Here is a 25305-nt window from a genome sequence, read left to right on the forward strand (position 1 = left end):
TGATAATACAAGAAAAGTAAAAAATAAGAGTAAACTAATCATATAAATCGAGCCATTCTTTCAAAATTATTGAAGTACACAAACTAGTCACTTAAGAATAAAATTAGAACATACAAATAGCTAGTTAAATAATCAATTAAGTAACTCGAACAAATGATAGATACAAACAAACATCATTGTCGCCAGGTTTGATCCGATGTGCTCATAAGAGCTTCTTCCCCCACGCAATTGTGAAGGATCTTTTGCCTGACCCTGAAAAGCTTGCAGGGTTTGCTGTCAAACTGAGTCCCATCTTGATAGCTAGGTTTCCTCGCAACTGATCAATTAAGTCAACAAGTTTGAAGGTTCTATGGTTTGGGCACCGTTTACATAATCTTAGTATTTTGTTTTCTCGACTGAAATAAAAAAGAATGTATCCATGGTGATCATTCAACTGTAATAAAAGAAGAATGTATACATGCATACATTAGCATACATTCATATACGAAAATATACGTGCGTGCATGCATAAGACATGCAATTCTTTTAAACATTGTGAAATGGACTCCGAAACTTTATTCATTTATTTTGTGCGAAAAACTCTAATTTTGAATTGTCTTTTATTTTTCGATGATGAAGTATTATCCTTCAAATTTTAATGGTGAAGAGGTGGAGAAGGAGAAGCAAGTTGTGTATCTTGATTTCATGTTGATCAGCTGGTGTATATTATATATTGGAGTACTAGTTTGAAATTTTATGAGTTTTGGATTTAGGGTTGAGTTTTATGAGTTTTAAATTAATTTAGGTAAAATTTAAAGTGATAAAGTGATACGAGATAATTAATAATAATTTCGACGTGGCATGTGGATAAAATTCTAAAACTTTCATATTTGGAGGAAGAACATAAAATATAAAAATGATGTGAATGACACATGAATTTAATGTCAATAAAAAGCAATCCACATCAACATATGTGGCTGGCATAGTGGCATATCATACTTTCATTTATAATTTAACCCCGAGTGATTAAATAAAGTAGAAGCAATTCAAGGGTGCAATGAGTAAATTAAAATCTTTTAAACTTTAGTAATTAAAATAGATAGGGGTGAGCAAAACTCGACTCGATTAGAAAAATATTTTTTTTTCAATTTCGAGTTATTCGAGTCAATTTGAATTATTAATTCGATTTTTGAGTTTGAGTCGAGTTGGAATTTGGAAATTTTGAGTTACTCGAAAAATCAAAAAATTGACTGACTAGTTTTTACAGTTTTGCGATTTAGTCATTGATTTCATTATTCCTTCAATTCTTCCTTCATTTTTTAAGTCATTTTTTTACCAAATTTGAACCACATGCTCCTAAACCATCATAAAATACATATGTTCTTTCAATTCATCTTTTTGATAACAATTTTTTATTTTTCAATTTAATCCTTCAATTTTTCATGATTTCTTTATTTATTCAATTCATCCTTCATTTTTAATCCAATTTTTTTTAACAAATTTGAACCACATGCTCCTATACCACTATAGAATACCTATGTAACTTCAATTTTTATTTTTTACTGAAAATATTCTCTCTCTTTTTATTTAGTCCCTTAACTTTACATTTTACTCAATTTGGTCTTTTGATTGCAATTGTTTGCAAATTATTTCTTCCCATCTATTCATTGACTCTTTTATACTCTCACCAATACTTTACCCTTAAAATATCTTCTTTAAAATAAAATATTGTAAATATATTGTATAATTTTAGATTGTTTTTCATATATTAAATAACATTATATTGTTTAAAGAATATGAAGAAATATATATATATATATATATATATATATATATATATATATATATATATATATATATATATATATATATATATATATCTTATATGGTTATAGAAAATCGAAAAATTGCAATCAAATCTTACCATAATACTATAAATAATTATAATAAATTTGTATAGAAACTCGAATAACTTGACTTAAATTTCTTAAACTCGACTCAACTTGAAAAAATTTCAAGTTAAGTTCCAGTCACAAAATATGATTTATCAACTTGAATAACTTAAATTTTTTGTCTAGACTCGATTGTTTCAAACACTCAACCCTAAAAATAAGAGTAAAAAGAAAACTGAATGATAAATTTATAAATTATCCGGGGGGAAATACGCATGCATTAGCCAAGATACGTACCACTATGCATGGGGCATGGCCTCCATTATGCTACGAAGAACCAACGTATATTACTGAGCAAGAATGGATTGAAGTGTGTTGGGACAGTATTTTATTTTATGTTAATAATTTAGTTTTATATTTTTAAAATTTTAATATAACTTTTATTTTTTTTTTAAAAAACATATTTTAACGTAAAATTTTATATTCATTATTACAAGAGTTTCAACTGGTGAAACTTTGAAAATACGAATTCTGAATTAAAGTCTATCTTCTCGAAATAATAAGAATGGGCAATTAAAATTATAAAAAGTTGAATTCATTAAAATCGTGGATCCAATGAGAAATCAAGCAAGACAAACTGAAACCTAAAACTTGAATTTATCAAATGAAAAATTAAATAAGAAAAAAATGAAAATATTTAAATTTAATTACTATTTATTGAACATTTATTGTTTTCTGCTGTCAAAACATATGTTTCATATTTTTTTGTAAATGAAAATACATTTAAGAAACGTTTTTATCCATTTAATAAATTCAAACCAATGTCAATTGAACACATCTAGTATATTTTTCATATTTTTTGTAAATGAAAATATCATCGGATTTTATAGTAGCACGATATAATTCAAAATTTACACCTAATTGAACACATCTTGTAACATCCTTACCGGGTTAGTGATCAAATTGTGAAATTATAAAATTCAGTGACCAAAGTAGATAAATTGAATAGTTAAAGATTTAATGGGAATGTTTTGTGTAGGATCAATTAACAAAGAAGGAGAAACTAAAGGGGTAAAGGAGTCTTTTAATAGGGGAAATAATTAAATATTAGATGAGGATATTTAAATCCACGTGGAAGGCAAATGAAGAGAACAAAAGTTTCCATATTTCTCTTCTTCTTCACTTCTTCTTCTCCATCGAGAGACCAAGCTAAAGGTGAGTTTTCTTGTTGATTAAATTCTTGATGAATTTAAGGTTTCTTATTGATCCTTAGTTGATAACTAAGCTTAAGGAAAGCTTAGATTATCTTAAAACCATAAGATGAGGAGAATATGAAGAATCAAAGAAAGGAAGTAGAAAAGTGAAATCTTGGATTAGAGTTCCTAATAAGAATTAGAAGTGGGATTTGACTTGTCATAAAGCTAACTAAGAAGTATGAGGTGTTAGAATTCAAATTAGAACATGTTGAAATTTGGGTTAGATTCTTAAATTCTACATGGAGAATTGAATTTTTAAGTTTCAAAAGTATGGAATGGATAATAATTAGTTTAAGTAAGAGTATGCAAGTTAAGGATATATAAAGAGGGGAAATATAAAGTGTTAAGTAGACTAAGAAGAGATTTTCGTGCTAAAATGACAATTCTGGGCAATGTGCATCGAGGCACATTCATTGTGCACCGATGCATCGATGCTAAATCCCAGAAATTGTTTAAGGTGCATCGATGCATTAATTTAAAAAGAAAACATCGAATAGGATTTATGCATCGATGCATGGTGTAGTGCATCGATGCATACCTCCATTAAAAGATGGAATGGCTTTTCTTTTAGCCTAAGAAATGATAGTTTAGAATATATTAATTAGTATACTGATAAGTATCAATGAATTACTATGTAGATATCGAGCCTAAACGAGTTCCAGAACCATCAACAAGTAGGATCAATCGAGGGAAAGACAAAGAAATCTAGGTGAGTGCATATGCATAGCATGAATATGTATTTTATTCAGTTCTAGACTTGTGATAAGTCTAGATTCAATATTTTGATACATTATAGTATTTCATATTATGATATATGACATGAATCCATACCATATGCATTATGAGACATGAATATGCAAAAAAATATATTATATGAGTTATGTGATAAAGGTATGAAAATAATGTCTACGTGATACAAATAAGATAAATTGTGAAAGCCCATGTTATGTAAATGAGAACTATAAGTATAGTTGGCATGCCAATGGTAGAGGGTCTATGTGGTCTTTCGAGACATATATGTATTCTTTGGAACATGTGTGAAGTCTGGTGAGACACATACTTGATCCCTAGTATATGTATATGATTCTTAAGGAATGATATGTGGTCCTTATGAACATTATTATATGGCACTACGATGCAATTCTACGCGGCACTCTGGTGCAATTCTACGTGGCACTTCGGTGTAATTATATGAGCTGTGGTGACAGCATAGTGCACAACCTCACAATACTCACATACCTTAGGTTCTCTGTATGGTACCATGGGCTAATGAACTTACTAAGGTGAACTTATGAATATGAATTTGATAAGTATATGTGTAAGAAACATGGTTCTGGTTATTGCATTGTTTACATACATCTTATCATTGCAACCCATCCCAATTTGGCAATTACTTTATATTTATTGATATTATTATTATATTGCCTCACTAAGTCGATGACTTAGCGTGTGAGTGTTTCACACGTAGGATCCGATAAAGTATACGATCGAGGTTAAGCAGCTGGACAACATTAATCCTGTAACTATCAGATCAGAAACAACTTAATCAGTAGGTCATTTTGTTATGAAAAGGGATGTTGGCATGTAACTAAAGGGTTAAGTTGTGTATGCTCTGAGTATTTTGATAAACTTGTATTAATATATGTATATTATTGTATTTTTCTTAATATAAGTTCAAGTATTTTGCTATTATTTGTAAGAGTTGTGTTTTAAAAGTCAATATAATATCTCTGACTCGTATTCTAGGCATAAACCAGAGTCTATAGAGTCTTTAAATGGAATACATGCCAACAAATAGTGAGAACTTCTGATCTGATATAGTATGAGTATGTTGTTTTGCTAATAGAACAATGTGTTTATTCTTATTAGATGTCCAGACATAATAGCTCCCGAAGTGAAGCGGGAGAAGATAGGCCTGCTAAAAGCAGTAATTCACCTGCCCTGGCCAGAGGTGAAGAATAGGCATCTCGAGGAGTACCTGTACAAGATCAAGATATGTTCTTCAGAACGTTAGACGCTATTCTAACGTGTCTTCAACCTCCTGCTCCACCAACTCAAATGATGAATGTAGCAAAAGAGTTGAGAGGTTTGGGAGCTCCTGAATTTAAGGGAGAAACCGAAGAAGGTCCAGTTGCGGCGGATCTTTGGTTAAATGACTTAAAAATCATGTTGGATGGTCTCCATTGTTCTGAAGTGGAGAAGTTAGATGGAGTTGTCTCGTTGTTGAGGGGTCAGGCGAGAATATGGTGGACGAACGTCACCATGAGGATGTCCAGTGACCAATTGACTTGGTCTTTATTCTTAGATGAATTTAAAAACAAGTACATTGAAGATCAATTTATTCAACAGATGAAGCATGAGTTTTTGAATTTGAAACAGATGAACCACTCTGTATATGAGTATGAATGTGAGTTCAACAAGTTGAGTAGGTTTGCATCCGAGCTTGTGCCTACTGAAAAAGAGGCTTGTGAATGGTTTGTGGAGGGTTTGCGCCCTAGATTGAAAGAGATGCTGATAGTATTGAATTTGTCCTCGTTCCAAGAGGTGATCAATCGTGCCAAGGCTCTTGAAAGAGCTCAAATGAGAGATTTGGGGATTTTAGAGTTTAGACATCAAAGAGAACGGGTGCTTCTTCTAGCTCAGCACTATTAAAAAGGGGAAGAGACTCATGATTTCAATCACAAGCTAGATCATAATCAGTTGCATCGTCTGCTAGGGGAGCAAGTCAGGCAAGACCTAGACAGACGCAGCCAATGGGATTTGGTGTTGGGAGATCTACTCCGAGTCAAGCGAGACATGTCAGCACTGTGGAAAAACCATTTGGGGCTTGTCAGATGGCTTATTAGACTTGTTTTCGATGCGGAGATGCCAGACATTTTATCCGGGATTGTCCATTGATGGTTGGTGAGCCTGCACCATCTGAAAGAGTTGGTTCTTCATCACAAAGAGGACGAGGAAGAGGCATGGGAAGGAACCCGTCTGAATTCTCTGCTCAACCTGAAGTTCGGTCAGCCGCATGGGTGTTCAATCTAAAGACAAGTGAAGACCGTGAAGACCCTGATATTATAGCAGGTACTTTTCAGTTGTACGATAAATTAGTATTGGTACTGATTGCTCCGGGTTCTAATTATTCTTATATTACAAGTAAGTTAGTAAAGGAATTGAGTATTCCCTTAGAAGCTACGAGTAATGAGATTATAGTAACAACTCCTTTAGGCCATAGTGCTCGGGTGAATAAAGTCTGTAAGGGGTATCCCATAAAGGTTCAGGGAATTGAATTCCCTGCTAATCTGATGGAATTACCCTTTGACGAGTTTGAAGTGATTCTGGGAATAGATTAGTTGTTCCAATACTATGGAGATGTTAATTGTAGATTGAAAAAGGTAACCCTAAAAAGTCCATGAGGAACATAGATAAGTGTGAGCAGTGAAAAGTTTAATCTTTAGCAAATGTAATGTCAGTAATGTCAGCTAAGAAGCTATTGCTACAAGGATGTCAAGGATTTCTTGTAAATGTGATAGATTTAAGAGCGATAGAGAAAGGGCTAGAGGAGATTCCAATAGTTCAAGAATTCCCTGAAGTTTTCCCGGCTGAGTTACCAGGATTACCTCCAGATAGAGAGGTAGAATTTCAAATTGAAGTAATGTCAGGAACCGCTCCAATTGCAATGACATCTTATCGGATGGCTCCAAAAGAATTGCAAGAGTTAAAGAATCAATTGCAAGAGTTGTTAGGAAAGGGATTTATTCGACCAAGTGTGTCACCTTGGGGAGCTCCGATGTTATTTGTTAAGAAGAAGGATGGATCAATGCGTCTTTGTATTGATTATCGACAGCTTAATAAGGTGACCATCAAGAACAAGTATCCCCTTCCGCGCATTGATGACATGTTTGATCAACTAAAAGGAGCTTCAGTATTTTCGAAGATCGATCTACGTTCGGGTTATCATCAATTGAAGATTCAGGAGAAAGATATTCCGAAGACGGCTTTCAGAACGAGATATAGTCATTATGAATTCATCGTAATGCCATTCGGAGTAACGAATGCACCAGCTGCTTTCATGGATCTCATGAACAGGATTTTTCAGCCCTATTTGGACCAGTTTGTTGTTGTCTTTATTGATGACATACTGGTTTACTCGAAGTCCATTGAAGAGCATATCGCACATCTGAGACTAGTTTTGCAAATTCTCAGGGATAAAAATCTCTATGCGAAATTGTCCAAATGTGAATTCTGGCTAAACGAAGTAATTTTCTTGGGGCATGTGATCTCGGCAGTTGGGATTAGAGTGGACCCCCAGAAGGTTAAAGCTATAATGGACTGGGAAGTTCCAAAGAATGTATTTGAAGTTCGAAGTTTCCTTGGACTTGTCGGTTATTATCGAAGATTCGTTAAGAATTTTTGATGATAGTGTTGCCTTTAACAAAGATGATGAGAAAGAATGTACCATTTGTTTGGACTTCTGAATATCAAGAAAGTTTTGAAGCTTTAAAGAGAATTCTGACAGAAACTTCGATATTGGTTCAACCGGAATCTGGAAAGAATTTTGTAGTATACAGTGACGTATCCCATAACGGGTTGGGGTGTGTATTAATGGAAGAAAGGAAGGTGGTAGCGTATGCATCGAGGCAGTTGAAACCACATGAAAAGAATTACCCCACCCATGATTTAGAAATAGTTGCTGTGGTGTTCGCTCTCAAGATTTGGCGTCATTATCTGTATGGAGAAAGGTGTTACTTGTATACAGACCATAAAAGTCTGAAGTACTTGATGACTCAAAAAGAGTTGAATTTGAGGCAACGTAGATGGGTAGAGTTCTTAAAAGATTATGATGTGATAATTGACTATCATCACGGAAAGGCTAACGTGGTAGCAGATGCTTTGAGTAGAAAGACGTTTGCAGCTTTACGAGATATTGATGCAAGATTATCTTTAACGGGAGACGGTGGTCTTTGTGCAGAGTTAACACTTAAACCAGCATGGTTGGAACGAATAGGAGAATTTCAAAGTAAAGATGAAATGTGTTTGAAAAGAATAGAGCAAGTAAAGAATAAAGAGATTAAGGATTTTGAGGTTAAGTCAGATGGAAATCTATATTGTAAAGGAAGAATTGTGATACCCGACAATGAAGACTTGAAGGAAGAAATATTGACAGAGGCTCATTGCAGTCCATTAACGATGCACCCGGGTAGAACCAAGATGTATATGGATTTGAAGGATCGATTTTGGTGGCCAGGGATGAAACAAAACATCACCGAATTTGTGTCTAAGTGTTTGATATGTCAATAAGTCAAAGCTTAGCATCAAGTTCCGTCATGATTATTGCAACCGCTTGTCATTCCTCAATGGAAATGGGAAAATGTTACGATGGATTTTGTTTCGGGGTTACCCTTGACTCCGAACAAAAGAGAATCAATCTGGGTAATTGTTGATCGATTAACTAAGTTAGCGCATTTTCTCCCGGTTATAACAGATTTCTCTATGGAAAAATATGCAGAGTTGTATATTAGAGAAGTTATTAGATTGCATGGAGTACATGTTTCCATAGTCTCTGATCGAGACCCTCGATTCACTTATAGATTCTGGAAATCTTTGCATGGAGCGTTGGGGACTCGTTTAAACTTTAGTATGGCTTTTCATCCTCAGACTGGCGGGCAATCAGAGAGAACTATTAAGATTTTGGAAGATATGTTGAGAGCATGCGTAATGGAATTCAAAGGATCATGGGAAAAGTATTTGCCGCTGGCATAGTTCGCTTACAACAATAGTTATCAGTCTAGTATAAAGATGGCCCCATATGAGGCATTATATGGGAGAAATGTCGTACTCCATTAAATTGGTATGAACTCAAAGATCGAAGTGTTCTTGGTCTGGATTTAATTCAAGATGTAGAACAAAAAGTTTAAGAAATTCAGCATAACCTCAAAGTGGCCTCTGATCGGCAAAATTCCTATTCTGATCTAAAAAGAAAAGAGATTAAGTTCGAGGTTGAGATAAAGTTTTCCTTAAAGTATCTCATTGGAAGAAAGTATTACGTTTTGGTCGGAAAGAAAAGTTAAGTCCTAGATTCATTGGGCCATATGAAGTTGTTAAGAGAATAGGACCCATGGCATATCAGTTATCCTTGCCACTAGAAATGGTGAAGATCCATAACGTCTTCCATGTATCCATGTTACGAAGATATAGGTTCAATCCCTCTCACATCATTACACCAAAACAAGTAGAAGTCCTATCAGATCTGACATATTAAGAAGAACCAGTGAGAATATTGGCTTTTGAAGTCAAACAGTTAAGAAGTAAGACAGTTTCGTTGGTCAAGGTTCTTTGGAGAAATCACAAAGTAGAAGAAGCTACGTGGGAACGTGAAGAAGATATGCGACTTCAATATCCCCATCTGTTCGTACAATGAAAATTCGAGGATGATTTTTTTAAGAGAGGGAGATTTGTAACATCCTCCATACCGGGTTAGTGATCAAATTGTGAAATTATAAAATTCAGTGACCAAAGTAGATAAATTGAATAGTTGAAAGATTTAATGGGAATGTTTTGTGTAGGATCAATTAACAAAGAAGGAGGAACTAAAGGGGTAAAGAGTCTTTTAATAAGGGAAATAATTAAATATTAGATGAGGATATTTAAATCCACGTGGAAGGCAAATGAAGAGAACAAAAGTTTCCAGATTTCTCTTATTCTTCATTTCTTCTTCTCCATCGAGAGACCAAGCTAAAGGTAAGTTTTCTTGTTGATTAAATTCTTGATGAATTTAAGGTTTCTTATTGATCCTTAGTTGATAACTAAGCTTAAGGAAATATTAGATTATCTTAAAACCATAAGACGAGGAGAATATGAAGAATCAAATAAATGAAATAGAAAAGTGAAATCTTGGATTAGAGTTCCTAATAAGAATTAGAAGTGGGATTTGACTTGTCATAAAGCTAACTAAGAAGTATGAGGTGTTAGAATTCAAATTAGAACATGTTGGAATTTGGGTTAGATTTTTAAATTCTACATGGAGAATTGGATTTTTAAGTTTCAAAAGTATGGAATGGATAATAATTAGTTTAAGTAAGAGTATGCAAGTTAAGGATATATAAAGAGGGAAATATAAAGTGTTAAGTAGACTAAGAAGAGATTTTCGTGCTAAAATGACAATTCTGGGCAATGTGCATCGTTGCACATTCATTGTGCACCGATGCATCGATGGTAAATCCCAGAAATTATTTAAGGTGCATCGATGCACAGCAGTGCATCGATGTATTAATTTAAAAATAAAACATCGAATAGGATTTATGCATCGATGCATGATGTAGTGCATCGATGCATACCTCCATTAAAAGATGAAAATGACTTTTCTTTTAGCATAAGAAATGATAGTTTAGAATATATTAATTAGTATACTGATAAGTATCAATAAATTACTATGTAGATATCGAGCATAAACCAGTTCCGGAACCATCAACAAGTAGGATCAATCGAGGGAAAGACAAAGAAATCTAGGTGAGTGCATATGCATAGCACGAATATGTATTTTATTCAGTTCTAGACTTGTGATAAGTCTAGATTCAATATTTTGATACATGATAGTATTTCATATTATGATATATGACATGAATCCATACCATATGCATTATGGGACATGAATATGCAAGAAAAAGTTATATGAGTTATGTGATAAAGGTATGAAAATAATATGTCTACGTGATACAAATAAGATAAATTGTGAAAGCCCATGTTATGTAAATGAGAACTATAGGTATAGTTGGCATGCCAATGGTAGAGGGTATGTGTGGTCCTTCGGGACATATATGTATTCTTTGGAACATGTGTGAAGTCTGGTGAGACACATACTTGATCCTTGGCATATGTATATGATTCTTAAGGAATGATATGTGGTCCTTCAGGACATATATGTATTCTTTGGAATATGTGTGAAGTCTGGTGAGACACATACTTGATCCCTAATATATGTATATGATTCTTAAGGAATGATATGTGGTCCTTATGGACATTATTAATGGCACTACGGTGCAATTCTACGTGGCACTCTGGTGCAATTCTACGTGGCACTTCGGTGTAATTATATGAGCTGTGGTGACAGCATAGTGCACAACCTCACAATACTCACATACCTTAGGTTCTCTGTATGGTACCATGGGCTAATGAACTTACTAAGGTGAATTTGATAAGTATATGTAAGAAACATGGTTCTGGTTATTGCATTGTTTACATACATCTTATCATTACAACCCATCCCAATTTGGCAATTACTTTATATTTATTGATATTATTATTATATTGCCTCACTAAGTCGATGACTTAGCGTGTGAGTGTTTCACACGTAAGATCCGATAAAGTAGACGATCGAGGTTAAGCAGCTGGACAACATTACTCCTGCAACTATCAGATCAGAAGCAACTTAATCAGTAGGTCATTTTGTTATGAAAAGGGATGTTGGCATGTAACTAAATGGTTAAGTTGTGTATGCTCTGAGTATTTTGATAAACTTGTATTAATATATATATATTATTGTATTTTTCTTAATATAAGTTCAAGTATTTTGCTATTATTTGTAAGAGTTGTGTTTTAAAGTCAATATAATATCTCTGACTCGTATCCGAGTTGGATATGGATTGGGGATGTTACACATATACTATATTTTTTCGCGTTAACGATATCACTATATCTAACTCCATTGAGTTCGCCGCCATAAAACTCAACAATCACATCTACATGTTTGATACTTTGATTTTGTCCTTCCAAAAGGATTATTCGTTTTAACAATTTTGTCTGTGTCAACCAGGGATAGGCACGAGACGGATCGGGCCGGGTTTTGGACCTCCCGACCCTAACCAAAAACATATTTCTTATACACGATCCCGCCCGCCCCGATAAATTTTCATTTTTTTCTCACCCCGAACCTGTCTAGGCTTTTTAGTCTGAAACCCCGACCCAACCCAATCAGAATATATTAATATTTTAAAATAATTAAAATAATATATTTTATAATAATATATTATAATTATTTATTATATTTTAAAAGATTAAAAATAATATATTTTATATTTTTAATAATTAAATAACATTTTTTATAATATAATATTAAAATTCTTAAAATATTAAATATATTTTTTATATAAAAAATTATAAATTAACCGAGTCAGGTCGGATAGATGATTTTTTCACCTTAAATTCGGCCTTGCCTCGACCCGAATTTATATACTGCATAACTGTCCCGTCCCATTCTAAACCCCAAAATTAAAAAAAAACACCTTTTTAAGGTTTGGTCGAGTCGGGACCATAGAGTTCAGGTATTTTGACCATCTCTAATGTAAACTCTTCCAATTCAATTTATTTCATTCATATCATTAAAAATTAAACTCCTAGCTTTATTTAAATAATTTAAAATCTTATTCCATTATTAGTAGTAGATGGCTCACAATGAACTCTAATGTATATAAAAGTATAACTTTTGTATAGGTTTGACTCTAGATAAAGCCAACTTCTTAAAACATTTTCTATGTAGTAATTTGTATAATAAAACAATCAAGTAACCTGATTTTGGCCCATTTATTTCGCACGGGCCCATATGTACTATCTAGTCATTAAGATTTCTCTAATATCTCTTATCCCAAAATCCTCATACACTCAACCGCACTCGATATCGCCCTCCATTTCTTGCACAATAAGAAAAAGTTAAAAGTTAAATTACAGCATAAGTCAATTAACTATTAATAAGATTATAGATTGGTCATTAATTTCAAAAAGTTCTAAATATATCACTCAATTAATTGATTGTTACAAGCATGTCCTTCTATCGTAAAAAATGAGACATGAGTTAATTTTATGGTTACAAATAGGTTACAACATTTGTGTATTGTAACAACCAAGTACTCGATTTATCAACTCTTACAATTAGATCGCTTAATTAATCAATTGTTACAAATAGTTCGCAATATCAATAAAAATGAAACAAACATTAATTTTTTAATTACAAATAGGTCACTCTATATATAATTGTATCAATCAAGTACTTATTTTATCAATTATTAAAACAGACTACTCTATTGTAACTAACATCAGAGTTTTTTTTTATTAAGCTAAAGATGATTACAAAAAAATTATTTGTTCTAAATACTTTCAACCATTTGACAGTGAACATTCAATCACTCTTGCAGTCGATGGTGCTTGAACATGTGACTTCTAGAAACATCAGTGATTCTTTAACCACTGAGGTAAGTTAATTCGTGTAACACCAGAGTTACTTGTATGTAACAATTGACTAACCAAGTAATCTGTTTGTAAATGTCTAAAATTAAGTGACATATTCATAATATTACTAATAATCGAGTGACGCATGTTATAATTTATTCAAAAGAATTAATTAGTTATTACAAGTATATCACTATGTCATTAAAAATGAAACAAACATTAATTTTTTTGAGTTATAAACATGTCACTCTATTTATAATTGTAATGACCATATACTCAATTTATCAATTATTACAACTAAATCACTCAATTATAATTAATGCCAAAGTGACATATTTGTAACAATCGATTAATTAAATATTTTTTATAAATATTTAAAATTAAGTGACCTATATATAATCTCACTAATAATTAAATGACATATAATGTAATTTATCCAGAAATAAAAAAATAATAATAATGAATATATACTTGTACGGCTATGATTCTCCGAGAAGCTACAACAATTAAAAATAAAAATAATTCAACACATCCCTCTCAGCTAGCGGGAGAAAAGAAGAAAATTCAGGCAACCGATTAATGATCATTGGATACACCACAAAACGAACCTATAAGGAGAAATATCTTCTCCTTTACTTTCCATTTCGACTTTTCAGCTCAAATCGTCATCGAAACTGTAAGAAGCTTTCTTTCTTTCTTTCTTTTATTTTTAATTCTTAATTTTTCATCTAATATCTGTATATTTTTTTGTCAGATCTCCTTTTGATCATCACTCTTGCTCTTCTATGAAATTTATTTTTTTATGTTTGTTTTGGTTGGAAAATTGTTGCGATATATCGAGGATTTGATATTAGAAGCTGAAATTACATGGAAAGATAAAGTGAAAATATTTACTATCTGACTTTGATTCATTTTTGTTTTGACTCTTGAGTTGACTTGACTGTGAAATTCTTGAAGTTCAGGTTATTCTGTTTACGTCTTTAGTAATTTTTTGTTGTTTTCTGTTTTAAGTTTAGCTCAAATCATCATTTAAACTGTAAGCATTTTTGGAGTATGTGATCTTCGAAATTGATATTTCAGGAAAAAAATAAATTAACTGGTTTTCTATCTAACTTCGAGTATTCCTTTTTTTTTTACTTGTGAACTAACTGTGTAATTCTTGAAGTTCAGGTTACCCAGTTACGTCTCTAGTCATTATTGTAGTGTTTTCTGTTTCAAGTTGCTCAAATCATCTTCGAAGTTGTAAAAAGCTATTGTTTTTTTTCTTTTCATGTAATTCATCTTTTACTTTTTTCTCCTAATCTTTTTCATTATATCTCCTTTCGATTACCCTTTTTCTTCGGTGCTTTTCATTTTTAGTTTTTTTTATTGAAAAAATTGTTGTGATATTTGAAACATGTGATCTTAGAAGCTGAAGTTTCATGTAAAAATTAAATTAAAAGCTTTACCTGCTAGACTTTGATTAATATTGGTTTTGAATTTTGAGTTGACTCTGCAACTTTTGAAATTCAGTCTATCCGCTCTAGTTTGTAGTAATTTTTTGTCGTGTTTTCTGTTTGTCTGATGAGATACTGCGTCTTGTTTTTTCTTGTGTGTGTTTGGAACCTGAGAAACGTGAAAGTGTTTTGACTTTAATGGAAAATTTTTGACTTTAATGTTTAGCTGAATTAAGTTAGCGCTGTTGTTTTGAAATTCTAATAAGATAGATTTTATTTTGTTTGATTATTTCCACCCTTTTCTCCTGCAACCAAATATGAATTTGTGGGATCTCTTCAGTATTTGGCACGTGGTCAATAATTGGTGTTACAGTTTCATTTACTTGAACTGTAGAGCAAATGTTTTGACTTTTAAGTAAGATTTCTCTTAGCTTTTAGCAAATTACTTTGACCATAAATTGATTCTACTGAATTTCAATTAATTGACGTGTAGAGCAATTATTTAACTTTAAATAAGATTTCTCCTAGCTTTAATCAAATTAATCTAACCATAATAATATTAACTTTTAAGTTGTAGATTGTTTATCTATTTATGTGTATGCGCCCGCGTGCATCTATGTCCAGTGTAGTGTTTTCTCAGCGACCAAACCTGAACTGGATATATGTTTTAGGCATAGGTGAACTAGATATATTTTTATTCCTATGTAGGAAAAAAGTGGTTGGTGTGATAGTTTTCATGTGAAATAAATTTTTCCAGTTGTGTGTTGGTATCTAATTTTGAAGCTTCCCGTTTGGAGTTCTTATCATATCTTACTAAAATCTCTGTTTTGTTGACTTTCAATTGCAGAGTTGAAGTCATCAGAATGGGGACAATAATCAAAACTACTACTGTCACTCTTTTTCTTTGTCTTCTTCTGTTTCCTATTGTCTTTTCCACACCCAATGAACGGTTGATCAGAATTGGGCTCAAAAAGTTAAAGATTGACCGGAACAATAGGTTGGCTGCCCACCTTGATTCCAAGGCGGGAGAGGCATTGAAAGCTTCTATTAGAAAGTATCGTCTTCATGGGAACTTGGGGGAACCTGAAGACATTGACATTGTGGCACTAAAGAACTACCTGGATGCTCAGTACTTTGGTGAGATTGGTATTGGCACTCCACCACAAAACTTCACTGTGATATTTGACACCGGTAGTTCCAATTTGTGGGTACCTTCATCTAAATGTTACTTCTCGGTGAGTTTTATTCCTTAAATTGATACCTGAGTGCTTAAGAAGTGGACATGTGATTTGCAATATTTCTTACATGTTGCTGTTGTCTGGGTCTTCGTGCAGATAGCTTGCTATTTACATTCAAGATATAAATCAGGCCGCTCACGTACCTACAAGGCCAATGGTTTGTTTCTATGTCTTGGTCCATTCAGGCTTTCCTGAAATCCACTTATAAACTGGTTGTTTTCTTTTGATCAACCTAAAAATGTCATTTAGAACAGATGCGGTAGTTGAATTTGGTGTATTTGTTCTTTTTACTTCTATAATAATTTGGCTGCCTTTTTTAAAAAGACAAAAATAAAAAAACTTGTGTGCTTGTAATGCACAATTAGTTCCATTGTGCTTTTGAGTGAGGAAACTTTGGAAGGATGAGAAGAAGGATATTATGCTTAATCCTTGTTTATTTGAGTCGAAGTGAGGATAATGAAGGTGATGTCGATGTACTTTTTTTTTAATGAGTAATTGCAGGTAAACGAGCGGATATCCATTATGGCACTGGAGCTATTTCTGGATTCTTTAGTGAGGACCATGTAACAGTTGGTGATCTTGTAGTTAAACATCAGGTATGTTTAGTAAATTTTTGTACATGTGTTTGAGCTTGTAATTATGTGGTACTCTATTGTTGATGGTTTATGTGAGAATTTACTTTTTCATTTTTATCTGTTTAGGAATTTATTGAGGCAACAAGGGAACCCGGCATAACATTTTTGGTTGCCAAGTTTGATGGTATACTTGGACTTGGATTTAAAGAGATTTCAGTTGGAAATGCTGTGCCTGTGTGGTATGCAATAGCACCTTTTATATCTTTATGTGCTGTTATGCTTTGTTGGGGTCAATTTATGGGCATAAGATGTTTATAGTATAAGAATTAATGATGAAAATGGTGTTGCATAAGTTTGATTCTGTAAGTGCTACAGGTACAATATGGTCAATCAAGATCTTGTTAAGGAACCAGTTTTCTCATTTTGGCTTAACCGCAATCCTGAGGATGATTTAGGCGGAGAAGTGGTTTTTGGTGGGATGGATCCAAAACATTTCAAGGGGGACCACACTTATGTCCCTGTAACACAGAAAGGATACTGGCAGGTTAGAATTCTATAGTTTACCTGTATTTTGTATAATGTTTGATGTCGTATTTATAATTGCCTGTTCCAGCTCAGTTGGTAGAGCACAAGGCTATTAACCTTGGGATTGTGGGATCGAGTCCACGGTGGGCAATTCATAATTCGGAGGTCTCCACGGAAGCTGCTCTCAACCTGGTGTTGGGGGCAGCCTACTATACTACCTCTCCCTTACCCCATAACATATGGGAATAAGGGTCAACTAATTTTTTTTGATGTCGTATTTCATTTCAGTAATGCTACTGTTTCTTTGAGTTTGCAGTTTGATATGGGTGATGTCCTGATTGGTGACCAAACAACTGGTGAGGAACTGTCAGAATTGTCTTACGAAGATGTTTGAATACCTGCTTCACCATATTGGTTCCCTTACTTTCTTCGACTTGTTTCAGGACTTTGTGCCGGTGGCTGCAGTGCTATTGTTGATTCCGGAACTTCCTTGTTGACTGGCCCTATGGTTTGTACATTTCGGTGTATTTTATGTGTGCATGCATGTTTGTGTAGCTGTGTTTGTGCAGTTATAACTAACGCTTCTAAGCATGCAGCTGCACACCTTTTCTTTTTCTAAACAATTCTTTGGATGCACTATAAACATAATGCATGCGTTGGGCTCAGATCTCCCATTGGTGATTTAGTTTTGTATGCATGTATTCAGGCTATCATTGCTCAAGTCAATCATGCTATTGGTGCATCAGGGGCTGTAAGTCAAGAATGCAAGGCTGTAGTTTCAGAATATGGAGAAACAATAATTGACATGCTATTATCAAAGGTATATGATCTGTTTAAACATGTGATGATTGTGTTGCAGCTAAGTGGTATCCCGAGATGGCTAATATAAGGTTCTGGTAGTTTCAGCTATGTGGTTTCCGGAGATGGTTAGAATAAGATTCTGGTTGTTTCTTGGTCACTGCCTTATTAAAATAGTGTTTATTATTCTGCATTTACAGGACCAACCGATGAAAATTTGCTCACAAATAGGTTTGTGCACATTTGATGGAACTCGAGGTGTAAGGTTAGACACGAATCTTTCTATGCTAAAATTCTAGTTTTTGTCTCTGAAAGAACATGTTTTGTTAATTAGTTTCCGTAAACTGTATCGTGTTCAGCATGGGAATTGAAAGTGTTGTGAATGATACTGCCGGAAAAGACTCTGGCAATCTCGGTGATGCGATGTGTTCCGTCTGTGAGATGGCAGTTGTCTGGGCGCAAAACCAGCTTAAGCAGAACCAGACTCAGGAGAATATACTTGAGTACGTCAATCAGGTGAAGAAGCAACCCCTTATCCAGATATTTGTAAGTTCTGGCAAGTTTAACTAGGGGCTTACCTTTTTCCGAAAATTGATAATTCCAGCTCTGTGATCGGTTGCCTAGTCCGATGGGAGAATCGGTTGTTGATTGCGATGGTCTATCTTCTATGCCTAGTGTCTCCTTCACAATCGGTGGAAAGATATTCGAGCTTACCCCTGAGCAGGTATGCTGTATTATGCCAGATCTGTTAAGGTTACTTCGGCCTTTTACTTTGATGCCGATTTGGCTGGCAATGGCATGTTGGTGGTGTTCACTGGTTCTCTCTGTTCCTGACCTCCTTCCCTTTTTTTTGCTGGTTACGGGAATTCAGTACATCCTGAAAGTTGGTGAGGGAGATGTAGCTCAATGCATTAGTGGATTCGCCGCTCTCGATGTACCACCACCTCGCGGACCACTCTGGTATATGCTTGACCACATATACATACAATCCATGGATAAATAATACTGTTTCCGATTACTCGTATTCATATCCGAGAAATCAAACTAATATTTTTGTGTAATCGATATTCAGGATCCTTGGCGATGTCTTTATGGGGCAGTTCCATACAGTATTCGACTACGGTAACTTGCAAGTCGGATTCGCAGAGGCTGCATAAAGCGTTACTGTTCTACGTTTAAACCCAGTTAGTCTTGTATAATATGCAGTGGCTTACAGAAATAAACGTGTGGGACTTGGTGACTTTAGTATGGAATGGTAATATTTGCATATAAATATTGTAGCTTGTGATTATGCTTTTATTAAGGAAGCAACTTACGCGATCCATATCTTTCTACCTTTTTTTTAATAACATTTTTTTTAAATTATCTCCTTATTTTTTGTTCGCGTACGAGTGTTTGTTAAATAAATTTATTTTTTATCCCTCGAAGAGATACTATCAACTCTTTTATCAAATTTTAATCGAATATATTTTTTAGTATTTCTTAAGAATCAGGTCAGATGAAGTGATTTAATTAAATTTAATATGTTGCGAAGAACATCTTAAGTAGTTATGTGCATAGAGTTTCGAGTCTGGGTTCATGGTCCGTGACGTTTTACACAAGCACAACTCACAAAGTTATTTAGATTTCTTTGAGAAAATATACCGAATGCTGATACTTAATACAACCCGTATGATTTATACTCATAGGTCTATTTCAATAAATAGTTGGAATTTCTTTGATATTAGATTTAGTTTAAATTTGATCTGATTTCGAGTTAACCTATGGATACAAAATTTCATAGCATATTTAATAGTTAACGAATTTAATACAACCCGGACAGAGATTTTTTCTTCTTTTTTTTAACTTCAAAATAGTTTGACTTTAATATAAATAATAGATCTTTTAATATTGTAATAACTTAAATCAATAAAATGGATTATTGTGTTAGTTTGGGTTTAATTTATTTTGTAAACTTGAACTGTAATGAATTTCTTTGAGAACTCAATACGTGCACTTATATACACACTTGAAGCAAACACAATCCAGTTTGTGGGCACGTTTGTGCATATATTTCATGTAAACTCAATCCGACTCATTCACACATTTAAATCATACTGGACTGGAAGACCATTTTGAGCTTTGGGAGTTGGTCGGTGCTGATCGAAAGAAACCAATCAGAGTATAAAATGTAACATTTAAAAAGAACATTAATGTAAGAAATTGTGGACTGTCCATGTCTGATTTTTCTCATTTAACAAATTTTGGTTCATGGATAATACGCTCAACCTGCAGTGTATTATGCCCGCCCTTTATACACCAGAAGTAAACAACTCGGTGTAAATATAGAAAGAACATCATACTGCAAACATCGGAAAACTCAGCCGCGATTCCGGCGTTCAAGGGTGAATCAACAGACGAAACCCTACAAAACTTCAGGCATTTTATTCATTGTCCATTTAGATAGTTGTATGCATGATAATTATCACAGCAGATGATATTCAGGCCCCTTTTAGACATCGAGTAGCAGCCTACGAGGGTCTTCGATGACATCCTTGATTCGTCGCAAGAAGAAGACCGCTTCTCTTCCATCAATCAGCCTATGGTCATAAGTGAGTGCAATGTACATCATTGGTCTTGGCACCACATTACCTCCAACAACCATTGGTCGGGACACGATTGAATGCATACCCAAGATTGCTGACTGCAAAAGAAACAAAAATTGGTTATGTAAGATTTTCGTTCGGGTCACAAGCAAAAGCTAAAATGAGGAACTCAGAAAAGTGTCGGACACCGTATTCATATATATGCAAGCACGAGTAAATGCATACTGTTTAATTTGTAACCACGAACCTGAGGAGGGTTGATAATGGGGGTACTCAATAGACTACCATAAACACCACCGTTGGATATAGTAAACGAACCACCAGCCATTTCATCAATTGAGATGGTCCCTTCAGTTGCTTTCTTTGCAAGGCCGTTGATTGTTTTCTCTATCTCAGCAAAATTCATCTTGTCAGCATCACGGACTACCGGAACAACAAGCCCCTAGCAGAAAAGATAGAAGGCTTCAAAATGAGAAAACTCTTAATTTTCAAGGCATCTCGAACCTATACATGTAGGACGCCACACATGTACATCCGATTTTAAGGTTTTTTTTTTTTTTGCATATTTGGAGGGTCCTAGAAGGTTCATATCCCGATACATATGTCATGGTATAGGTCCGATTAAGTGTTGGAAATGAGTACTTCAAGAAGAATAATGAGAAGAAAAACCTTGAACAAGTCTATAATATCTTTTACTAGTCAAAGGACAGTTTCGAATCTATTGGATTTACTCATTTTAACTTTCACAAATGCTTTCACTTCACAGAATATTTTCAGTTCCGATACATTTTTACATGCATGAACCCGCAGTTTTATAGATTTCTTCCAAAGTTAGCCAAGAGAAAATGTTGAGAGAAACACTAATCCAGGTTTCAACAAGTTGTTCGAAGGCTCGGCTATCAAAACAAATGTTAAAGCAAAGACAATCAGAGGAAAAAAAAGATTACCTTTGGAGTACCGACAGCAATGCTGATGTCTATATAATCTCTATAAATAATATCATCCCCATCGATTACAGCATTTACAATAGGCTGATGCTGAAGTGCACTAACGGCAGCCTGAAACCAAAAATAAAATAAAATAGAGGAAAGGGAAAGGGAAAGGGAAAAAGAGAAAGCAGAGTAATTGTGAATGAGCATCTAATGAACATATCATTGCATACTTTAACAAATCCAGACATAAATCCCAGTTTGACACCATGTTTCTCAACAAAAGCATCCTTGTAATCAGATCGGAGCTTCATCAAGTTGGTCCTGCAATATGAAGCAAGTCGATAAGAAAAGAAAACAAATACATGGAGCCAGATTCATCACAAATAGACCATAGCCTTTATAAAATGCTCTCACCAAACTCACAGAAAATTTGTATTAAAAAAGGGAATCAAATAGCTAAGAAAAGACGTAGAAATGGTCCAGAAAGTCAAGTAACACAGGCAGTCAGCATACCTAACACCTGATACAGAGAACTAAAATACGTGGGGGAAATGAACTCACATGTCAACTTCATTGAACGTTGTTAACATAGCAAAAGTATTCTGGGAATCTTTCAATCGTGTAGCAACCCGTTTCCTAAGCCTTGTCATAGGAACCTGTAACATGGAATCATACAATCAGGATTCTTTTCTATGATGCTAACATTTCATCACAGGTACAATTTGGATGTAAATAGAAAATGAAAGACTTACTCTTCTTTCCCTTTCTTTTGGTGGAAGTACAGGTTCGGTAGCAGTTCGTTTTGGAGGTGGTGTAGAAGGGGGTTTAGGCTTCTCCACAGCAGGGGAAGCTTCAGCCTTAGCTTTTGGTTTCTCCTCCTTTACAGTTTCAGCAGGAGGAGATGGTTTGGGAGCGGCTTTTTCTGGTTTCTTTTCGGCAGGAGCAGCCGGTGCTACACCTTCAGCAGACTTTGAAATGATAGCAATCTTGGTTCCGGGTTCTACAGTATCTCCTTCCTTTGCTACATACTGGAAAAAGATTACAGTTCAGGACCTGGATCACTGCACTAGCTCCCAGAAATGAGAAGGTAGGAATCTAGGAATGACTTCCAAAAAAAGGAACCTAAGAATGACCAACAAGCTAGACATGTGCATTCATACATATGTGATCCATATATCCAATTTTGTCGATAAATTACCTCTTGTAGCACACCAGCTTGGGGGCTGACAACATCAATTGTAACCTGATAAGAATAAACACAGCAGTATTAGGGGTACAAACCCACATATTTTCAACAGAAGAAAAGGCTAAGAATAGTACCTTATCTGTTTCTATTTGAGCAATTGGTTCATCAGCTGCGACTGAATCACCAGGTTCTGCTCTCAAAAATACAATTCACATATATCCACAGTCAAGCATTTACAACAATGAAAACAACTATGGCAGAGTGATCAACGGAAATTACAGTAGTCAAAAACATACTTTTCAAGAATGTTGCCAAAGTGCCATCACTAATTGATTCTCCCATAAAAGGGACAACAGCGTCAACAAGATCCCCTTCACAAGTAAATTGGGAAGTCAAAAAATTTAAAATTTAAGATGATAATGAAATAAAAAGATATGCACGGTTATTTTCAAGAAGGCACCTGCTCCCCATCATATGCTATTTAAAAAGGCACTAAAAATGCCAACAAAAAAAAGCCAAAGGTGCAAGTCCAGTAGAACAGAAATTATACTCCAAAATCACTATATAACCAAATTACAGCAAAAAAAAATTCATACTATCGCCTTCACATTTCCCCAGAGAAATTTTATAAGAATTTCTACACAAACTATTTTCTTATTTTGACATGTTGCCTGATCTAGTACCTCTTGACCATCCCTCTTGAGCGACGCAACTCCTAATTGTAAAACAGGATTGATAACATTAATTTAGATGTTAATGGTAAATTCTTAACCAAAACAACTCACCCATGTATTAATAATGTTTAAAATGAAAACAATAAGAGAAAATGCTGATTTGGAAAACGAAATATCACTAAGGTCATTAATCAATATCTTACCTTCTCCAGAAGAGAAAGCCCTGCATGACTTTTGCATGATAGTTTCTGACGGAATGCTAGAAATGACATCCCTGCACATAAGAAAAGCTGTTAGCGGAAAAAAAATATGCACGTGTTTCCTTTTCCCCGACTAACCTAATTTTGTGATAAACAAGAACGAAATGGACTACTTTGCATTAAAAATGGACCTTCTATTAAAGATAGATATAATAATTAGAGATGAAACATCAGATTAATCCAGTAAGCACATATACTCGCAGTCTCAAGTAAAGATAAATGAGTAACAGTAGAATTCCCATCATTTATGTGCATAAAAAGTTTAGAACAAACTAACCTTGTCTTTGTTAAACCAACAGAACAACCTGTAATAACCATGAAATGATTTTCATCGATAACAGAGGAAACCAACAAAATTTTGCTAACATGAAAACAAATCTGTCCAAAAGATTTACCCGGGAGAATGAGATGAGAGAAGTTACGGACGTGATCAATTCCTCTAGGCTGAAGTAATAGAATCTGTTCAAACACATGAAACTCAAATCTCATGAGAATAAATACTAACGGAATATAAAAATAAAAAATGATAAAAAAAACACTAAAGCATTGATTTGATTATTGCTTTTACTCTACATTTTCAGATACAGGGATGAATGTCAGATATGAATACGTGTACAATAAGGTATGCTCAATTTTTTAAAAGCTTTTTCATATACTTCAAAGACCAGATACACATGTGGCCACGTTTTACTATGTGTCGAGCATAGGTGTCCAACACATATTTTTGAGAAAATGAGAACACGAAGACCATGGCTTTTACTGCTTAGTCTTCGCTTCCATAAGTGAAAATTTTGCAACACGTAACAATAATTAACAAATTAACGACATAATGCATGATTTTTTAACTTCAAGACTTATTTTGAATAGCAATTTCAATTTCACCACTTGTTCTTCATACATAAAAAAATAAAAATGCAAAGTTGATCTTGCCCTCTTTTTACTTTATATCAACGTTTTACTGAGAGAGAAAAAAGGCTAAACAAATCAAGCAACTTCGACATCAATTACATAAAAAATAGAATCAAGATCAATCAAAATTCAAGCATGAATAAGCAAACCCGATTCATTTTCAACTTAATTATTTTACCTCTTTTCCAGCATTGGCAGAAACTCTAGAGGTTGAAATACCAGGCCGAATCGCTTGCAATGACTTCCCTAATAGCTGAAAATAAGAAATGAAGAAAAAATTCAATAAAATCTAAGGGTTCTAGTTAAATAAATAACAAATTCAAAAACAAATTAGATTTAAGAGTTCAAACCGAAGCTGACGAGCCTCCAATCGTAACTTTTCTCCTCAAAGCACCCAACATCATCGATATTCAATCCCTCCTCTTCCCAATATCAAAATAAAAAATATAAATCAATAATTTAAATTCAAAATCAAACACGTTAATCTTTTCCCTCAAAAATCAAACTATTCACCAGATTTCAGCTTATATTCGATTCGATGTTGAACTCAATAATTAGAAAATAGAGAATAAACGAGACGTGAAGCGATTAAAGAAGAAAGAGAGGCGTTTGCCCTGAGCTTTTAAGCTTAACAGAACATATTTGTGAGTCGTCGAATACAGTATTATAATAATATTATTAAATAATAATAAACTAGGGTTTTGACTTTCTTATGTTACGACAGAAACGGCGTAGTACGCGTTCACGTGGCGAGCGCAGTAGAGTTTGTATACGCGGCATCGTTTTATTGGTGGGCTGCATGAAAAGCGAAACTTCTTTTCTTACTATTGACCGAAACCGGAGAAGAAAAG

General features: G+C 34.1%; 2 protein-coding genes across 3 annotated transcripts; one reads left to right on the forward strand and one right to left on the reverse strand.

Annotated features, from left to right (window-relative positions):
• Nucleotides 1–3462: 3462 nt before the first annotated feature.
• LOC120189322 (aspartic proteinase-like) lies at nucleotides 3463–19175 on the forward strand. Of its 2 annotated transcripts, XM_039192635.1 has the most exons (15): nucleotides 3463–3469; nucleotides 6555–6560; nucleotides 15620–16007; nucleotides 16107–16167; nucleotides 16512–16606; nucleotides 16712–16824; nucleotides 16961–17129; nucleotides 17427–17466; nucleotides 17554–17618; nucleotides 17817–17930; nucleotides 18109–18173; nucleotides 18268–18424; nucleotides 18513–18632; nucleotides 18780–18868; nucleotides 18981–19175. In XM_039192635.1, the coding sequence occupies exons 3-15, from the start codon at nucleotides 15636–15638 to the stop codon at nucleotides 19063–19065; spliced, it is 1545 nt and encodes a 514-aa protein (XP_039048566.1). In that variant the 5' UTR covers nucleotides 3463–3469; nucleotides 6555–6560; nucleotides 15620–15635; the 3' UTR covers nucleotides 19066–19175. The 2 variants fall into 2 exon arrangements, with proteins under 2 accessions (XP_039048566.1, XP_039048565.1); XM_039192634.1 differs by lacking the exons at nucleotides 3463–3469; nucleotides 6555–6560 and adding an exon at nucleotides 13915–14012.
• Nucleotides 19176–20290: 1115 nt separating this feature from the next.
• LOC120189411 (dihydrolipoyllysine-residue succinyltransferase component of 2-oxoglutarate dehydrogenase complex 1, mitochondrial-like) lies at nucleotides 20291–25023 on the reverse strand. The gene is made up of 15 exons (XM_039192700.1): nucleotides 24968–25023; nucleotides 24805–24876; nucleotides 24633–24707; nucleotides 23941–24004; nucleotides 23823–23850; nucleotides 23489–23559; nucleotides 22908–22982; nucleotides 22746–22801; nucleotides 22624–22668; nucleotides 22178–22453; nucleotides 21987–22081; nucleotides 21656–21746; nucleotides 21441–21551; nucleotides 20741–20935; nucleotides 20291–20591 (listed from the first exon to the last, which is right to left on the reverse strand). Exons 2-15 carry the CDS (start codon nucleotides 24856–24858, stop codon nucleotides 20400–20402), a joined length of 1428 nt encoding a protein of 475 aa, XP_039048631.1. The 5' UTR covers nucleotides 24859–24876; nucleotides 24968–25023; the 3' UTR covers nucleotides 20291–20399.
• Between the last annotated feature and the right edge of the window lie 282 nt (nucleotides 25024–25305).

This window comes from Hibiscus syriacus, unplaced genomic scaffold, assembly GCF_006381635.1.
Source record: "Hibiscus syriacus cultivar Baekdansim isolate YM2019G1 unplaced genomic scaffold, ASM638163v2 tig00116954_pilon, whole genome shotgun sequence".
In the NCBI taxonomy this organism is placed as follows: domain Eukaryota; kingdom Viridiplantae; phylum Streptophyta; class Magnoliopsida; order Malvales; family Malvaceae; genus Hibiscus; species Hibiscus syriacus.

Bases quoted from the DNA above. Each gene is read 5' to 3' on its own strand.
- LOC120189322 (XM_039192635.1), top strand. From the start codon at position 15,636: ATGGGGACAATAATCAAAACTACTACTGTCACTCTTTTTCTTTGTCTT. The intron at 18,425-18,512 runs GTGAAGAAGCAA...TGATAATTCCAG, and splicing joins TACTTGAGTACGTCAATCAG to CTCTGTGATCGGTTGCCTAG. The intron at 18,633-18,779 runs GTATGCTGTATT...ACGGGAATTCAG, and splicing joins TCGAGCTTACCCCTGAGCAG to TACATCCTGAAAGTTGGTGA.
- LOC120189411 (XM_039192700.1), bottom strand. From the start codon at position 24,858: ATGATGTTGGGTGCTTTGAGGAGAAAAGTTACGATTGGAGGCTCGTCA. The intron at 24,005-24,632 runs GTAAAATAATTA...GTGTTTGAACAG, and splicing joins CTGCCAATGCTGGAAAAGAG to ATTCTATTACTTCAGCCTAG. The intron at 23,851-23,940 runs GTAAATCTTTTG...TGGTTATTACAG, and splicing joins CTCTCATCTCATTCTCCCGG to GTTGTTCTGTTGGTTTAACA.